General features: G+C 38.1%; 1 protein-coding gene across 1 annotated transcript in view; it reads left to right on the top strand.

Annotated features, from left to right (window-relative positions):
- Positions 1-792: 792 nt before the first annotated feature.
- The window catches only part of utp18 (UTP18 small subunit processome component), a 75,142-nt gene continuing 69,934 nt past the window's right edge, over positions 793-6,000 (top strand). Inside the window, exons 1-5 of the mRNA XM_051670827.1 lie at positions 793-1,104; positions 1,594-1,718; positions 5,532-5,627; positions 5,710-5,777; positions 5,883-5,980. Coding sequence (XP_051526787.1) covers positions 898-1,104; positions 1,594-1,718; positions 5,532-5,627; positions 5,710-5,777; positions 5,883-5,980 — 594 coding nt within the window. The 5' untranslated portion in view covers positions 793-897. The remainder of the gene's footprint in view (positions 1,105-1,593; positions 1,719-5,531; positions 5,628-5,709; positions 5,778-5,882; positions 5,981-6,000) is intronic.

Genomic DNA, 6,000 nt, shown 5'->3' with positions numbered 1-6,000 from the left:
TCTTATGGAGTTTTGTGTTCCTTGCCACAGTCGCCTTCGGCTTGCTCACTGGGGTTATAAATACAATTATTATTTAATTACTTATTTTTAAACACAATTCACAATCGTATTTTATCAAACTACACAATGATGAATCTAAGACATTATAAATATTACAGTTAATGCCTGATCTTCTGTAAAGCTGCTTTGAAACGATGTGTGTTGTGAAAGGCGCTATACAAATAAAAATGACTTGACTTGACGCTGACTACCTCCCCTGGAGTCACGAGTTCGTTTCCAGGGCATGCTGAGTGACTCCAGCCAGGTCTCCTAAGCAACCAAATTGGCCCAGTTGCTAGGGAGGGTAGAGTCACAAGGGGTAACCTCCTCGTGGTCGCGATTAGGGGTTCTCGCTCTCAGTGATGCACGTGGTAATTTGTGCGTGGATTGCGGAGAGTAGCATGAGCCTCCATATGGAACCGAGGCAGCTGAGACTTGTCCTCCACCACTCAGATTAAGGTGAGCAACTGCGCCACCACGAGGACCTACTAAGTAGTGGGAATTGGGCATTTCATATTGGGAGAAAAGGGGATAAAAAGAAAAGAAAAAAAGATGGATAAAAAAAGCCCTCTTTGATCTTTTTACTTTATTTTAATTTGTTTATGTTACTTGCTTTATTCATTTGCACATATAAATGTCATTATAAATGTATATTTCTATTGTGTTTTATAGTAAAAAAGTCATTCGACGTTTCGCACTCCATTCCAGTTGGTGGCGGTAATGCACCTTAAGCTGGTTTGCCAACCCCCATTATATAGAAGAACACATGTAAGACGCACGCGGGTTACATCGTCGAGAAAGTTTTTTCTTTGTAAGTCTAATAACTGCACGATTGATACTTATTTACTCCTGGTCATAATGGAGTCGTCTGCGCCTTTCGTTAAAAAACACAGAAAGAGACCACTGAGTGAAGAGCCGGATCCCGCGTATGCTGTATCGGAGCGCCTTAAACAGCAGAAACACTCATCGCTGTGCACGACTCTGGGCGAAGAGGACGCGTCCGTTCGGCTGCTGGAGGAGCTCGTGTTCGGCGCGGAGGAGCAGCTGACGGAGCGACTGGCAGAGGTTTAGCTCAACATTAATTCTTAGTGTCCTGTTATGATGGCCTATAGGTTAACCAATACGTTAAGATGGCGGCTTATTGCTAGAAAGTGTAGTTTTTACGTAAAACTACAATAAGTTACACATTTGTATGCACGTTTTATTTCACAAGCAGTGTCCTGCAGTGTGACTTTATTTAAAACAACTTTAAACAGCTTTAAAAATATTGTTTAGGTCTTATAGGCTACATGCAGTTATTATGAGCTCAAATTAATTGAGATACGTGTACTTTTAAAAAAAGTTTTTGTCACACCGTAGAACTATTTAAGTAGACTGCAAAAAAGCTAAAAGTCAGTAAAATAGTGAAAGAAATGGTAACAAGTCACAGGATCTAAATACATACTTTCCCTTATTCATATACATTTTAAAATAAATAATTGATGCTAAATATAAGTGAGTGGTTTTTTTGACAATTTATTGATATGTTAATTTTAATGTGATCTGTATGAGAAGGATAGCAGCACCTTACTGGAAGATGACACATGCAGTGTTTCATCAGAGGAGAATGATGCATGTCATAAACATCCTTCAAACAAAAAAGCTGTGTGGGAGGATGAAGATGACGAAGTGGAAGAAGAGTAAGGCCAGTCTATCTTTTGATGTCATTTACCTTCACAATAATAGAGTGTACATTATATATGTTAAGAATATCACAGACATAGTTTAGATGGTCTGTGATCGTCTGTCTTCTTGAATGTGTTTAACTGACCCTTCGCGAAGCCCAGCCTTAAAAGCCTTTCTGACTAATCAATCCTATGTTTTTTGATAAACAATTTTTTTATTGATTCATCTATTAAACACAGAAAAACAAAACATATATACACAGAATCAATAATTAACCCCCACTATTTCCCCTCCCCAACCCCACCCTGGCCCTCAACAACATCCCAGTGGTCATACATGATTATACACACACACACAAATAATGATCACACATATTAACAACTACCCCTCTCACTCCACTGCCTCTCCCTGAGAGCCCTCCAAAAACGCCAGATATCTGCCCCATTTCCCCACAAACGAGTCCAGTTTCCCCAGTCTTCTAGATGACACTTATTCAAAAGCCGCCACCCTCCCCATCTCCGAGCACCACTCCTGAAATGGGGATGCTCCAGCTGACCTCCATCCCCTTAACTTTTTGGACATTTACCATTCAAAATGAAGGGCTATGCTATCAAATTGCTTGAAATAAGAGAGGGGGACATCTACAGGGAGAGACTGTAACAGGTAGTTGAATTTTGGAATACAATTTGTTTTAATTACATTAACCTTCCCAATCATAGATAAATGTAATGAAGCCCACCTGCCCACATCGCTCGAAAACCTTTTTACTAAAGGGTCAAAATTAACTCTAACTAAATCACACAAATTTGCTGGGAATAAAATACCCAAATACTTAATACCCTGTTTGGACCACTGGAAGGCGCCCAGCTGAAAAGCCGTTATCGGGCAGTACGCAGTCAGAGCCAAAGCTTCAGATTTAGACCAATTGACTCTGTATCCTGAGAACTTAGAAAAGGAATTAATAATACTGTGGAGGCAAGAGATAGATCTAGTAGGGTCGGAGATGAATAATAAAATATCATCTGCGTAGAGTAAAAGCTTATGCGCCACACCTCCTGCCATCACCCCTGGAAAATCATCCTCCTTTCTTATCGCGGCTGCTAATGGTTCCAGGGCAAGACAGAACAATAACGGGGAAAGAGGGCAACCCTGCTGAGTGCCCCTATTCAGAGTAAAATAATCTGAAATTAATCCATTTGTTTGTACCGCCGCTACCGGGTGTCTATAAAGTAACTTAATCCATCCAATAAAAGTATTCCCAAACCCGTACATTTCCAAAATCTTAAAAAGATAATCCCATTCTACCATATCAATGCTTGGTTTTTGCTCTATGCATTTTCAGCTGTGAGACCTTATATAGGCAGGTGTGTGCCTTTCCAAATCATGTCCAATCAATTGAATTTGCCACAGGTGGACTCCAGTCAAAGTGTAGAAACATCTCAAAGATGAAATTTGTCTCTTTAATAAATTTGCAAAGTTATCAAAAATCTGTTTTTTGCTTTGTCTTTATGGGGTATGGAGTGTAGATTGTGATTTTTTTTTTTTTTTTTTTTTTTTTTTTAATTTTAATTTTTATTAAAAAAAAAGGCAATACCTTTTTTTAAAGGTCAATGTCAATATTATAATATTTATAATATTGTATTATTAAAATACATTGACTCAATTGCAATTCAGGCGACACCTTTTTAAAAGGTCAGTGTCATAATATTCTAATACATTGTTTTTAATGTGGATTGATGACAGAAGCCATGTTTCGTATCGTTTGTGAGTCACTCTTAGGGATTTAGAAGTTCTCAGGATGATATTTAAGCTGCTGTGGGTTTAGGAGCTAAAACAATCTTAAGGCTAAAAGTAGCTCCTAATGTGGAAATTAAAGAGCAACACTTAAAAATTAGGGGCATGTCACTTCTAATTTTAGGACTTGTGAAATTTTCATTTGAGTAATTCATGAAAAGTTTAAGGCTAAAAGTAGCTCTTAAACCCAAGACAACTTAGAAGTCATCCTGAGGACTTCTAAATCCTTAAGAGTGACTCAAAAACGAACCGAAACAAGGCTTCTGCTTTATTAGGATATTATGACTTTGACATTTTAAAAAGGTATCGCCTAAATGACAATTAAGTCAGTGTATTTTAATAATATTATATTATACAAATTATAATGTTAACACTGACCTTTAAAAAAGCTATCATCTGAATCACAAAGGTGTTTACATTATTGTAAACTCAGAGATGCAGTTACCTCTCCCACAAATCGAAGCGACCCAGTTACACCGGAGATACAGGTTTTGACAACTCTGTGCTCCCTGGCCACAGACAAAATGACTGTAGCACGGATGAATTGGGAATTTCTGTCATCCGTCAGCAGTATAATAGATCAAACTATGAATACCCTCTCCAGACAATCATCCGACAATTCGTATTGTGTTTTCTCCTGTGGATGTGCGCTCGCAAAGAAAAAGTGGCATTCACGGCCAACATAGGGCTACTCGGTCTATTGATGGTAAAGACGGGATGCACACTTGTTTCATTGCATCGACACAGGCTGAAGAAATGGACATCAACCGAAAATAAATATCTGTCTCTGTCGTTGTCTGTCTTTGCTGACAAATAGTGGTTCCCTTTCCAGTCACTGTGGGTGATTGAAAAGGGCACGCTCATAAAACGTGACGTCATCCATAGCAACGAGGTCAACTCTGCCTAACTCTTATCTTAAGATTTCCTTAGTAAAACTTGCTCTTAGCAGTTTTGTGAATAGGTTTTTAAGCAAAAACTCCTGAAAACGGCACTGCACGGTAAAGTTATAAAGATTGAGGAATGCACACACACAGCACTCCCAGAAATGTGTGATGCAGTGTCGCTCCCTGACATGAGACAAGTTCTTCTAGAGTGTTTTGTCTGCCTGCTCTAAATCACAAGCATTTTATTAATAGTCACAGTGGCTACAGTTTCCCCGTAAGTGACGTTTTTGTGGTCAGTCTGAAAGCAAGGCATGGAAGCGTGGCTTTATTTGCATTGTTTTTGCAATTATTCTGATTTTTTGCGTAAATTAAATTCGCAACTTGGATGGAAACATAATATGTGAAAATTGTTTGCCACAATTCACAGTATCCACAGTTTTAAATCAAATTACTGTGTAAATTAACAATTCCTTTGACAAAAAAAGGATATAGTAAATCAGATAAATATGCTTACAGATAAAATCAGATAAAAATGTCACTCTTCATTCCAGACCACGTAAGTCGTCATTTTTATTTGTATAGCACTTTTCACAACACACATCGTTTCAAAGCAGCTTTAAAGAAGGTCATGCATTAACAGAACATGAAAACTAATATCTATAAAGTCTTAGTCATCATTGTGTAGTTTGATTAAATATGATTGTAAATTGTCTATAAAAATAAATAATAATTGTATTTATAACCCCAGTGAGCAAGCTGAAGGTGGCTGTGGCAAGGAGCACAAAACTCCATAAGATGTTGGATAATGGAGAAAAATAACCTTGGGAGAAACCAGGCTCACAGTGGGGGCCAGTTCCCCTCTGGCTAACCAGCATGAATATAATGACAATATTAGTTATTTATGTGCAGTGCAGGTCATTGTTTAAAATGAGCAAGAATAAGAAATAAAAATATTATCAATTCAGTTTGAGAATATTTTGACAAAAACCGTGGCATTCATGGCAATCTCCCAATCATTCCTGTTGGAAATTCTGCAAAGTTTGTCAGCGCGAGCAACGGTTACCAAGGCAGGGCGGAGCTTAGCGAAGGGTCAGTTGTCAGTTCTAGCTTTAATGTGATCTTTCTTACAGCTTGTTTTCTGACATTTAGGGTTGATATGATGCATCGTTTTCGCAAGGACATTAAAAAGAGTGAAGCAGAAGCCAAGATAACAAAACAAAAGTTACAGCAGCGCTTAAAGGAACAGTAAGTCATGGGGGACAAAAAGACACACACACAAAAAAAAAATCCAATGTGGAAGGAAAGTTACAGTAATTTGTTTTAACAGATTTCAGAAAGCAATGGGCGGAACACCCGACTGGGCAGAAGTGACTGTGAGGAAGAGTCATGGAAAAGGTAATAAGGAATTACATTTTGAAAAAATACAGCAAAAGGACTTTGATGGGTGCTTTTATTAGATCAAACTATACATATTGTACTCTTTGTATTTTTTACAAGCAGAAGATGAGTGTGAAGATGAGGATGATAGTGAAGAATTGCTGCGAAGGACTGGAAACTTTATTGGCTCATCAGATAGCCTTCCAAAAGGAGTTATTAAGGTTTTATCTTTTGTTCAGTT

This window comes from Myxocyprinus asiaticus, chromosome 34 (assembly GCF_019703515.2).
Source record: "Myxocyprinus asiaticus isolate MX2 ecotype Aquarium Trade chromosome 34, UBuf_Myxa_2, whole genome shotgun sequence".
Taxonomy (NCBI): Eukaryota; Metazoa; Chordata; class Actinopteri; order Cypriniformes; family Catostomidae; genus Myxocyprinus; species Myxocyprinus asiaticus.
This window is presented reverse-complemented; position numbering and strand designations above follow the sequence as displayed.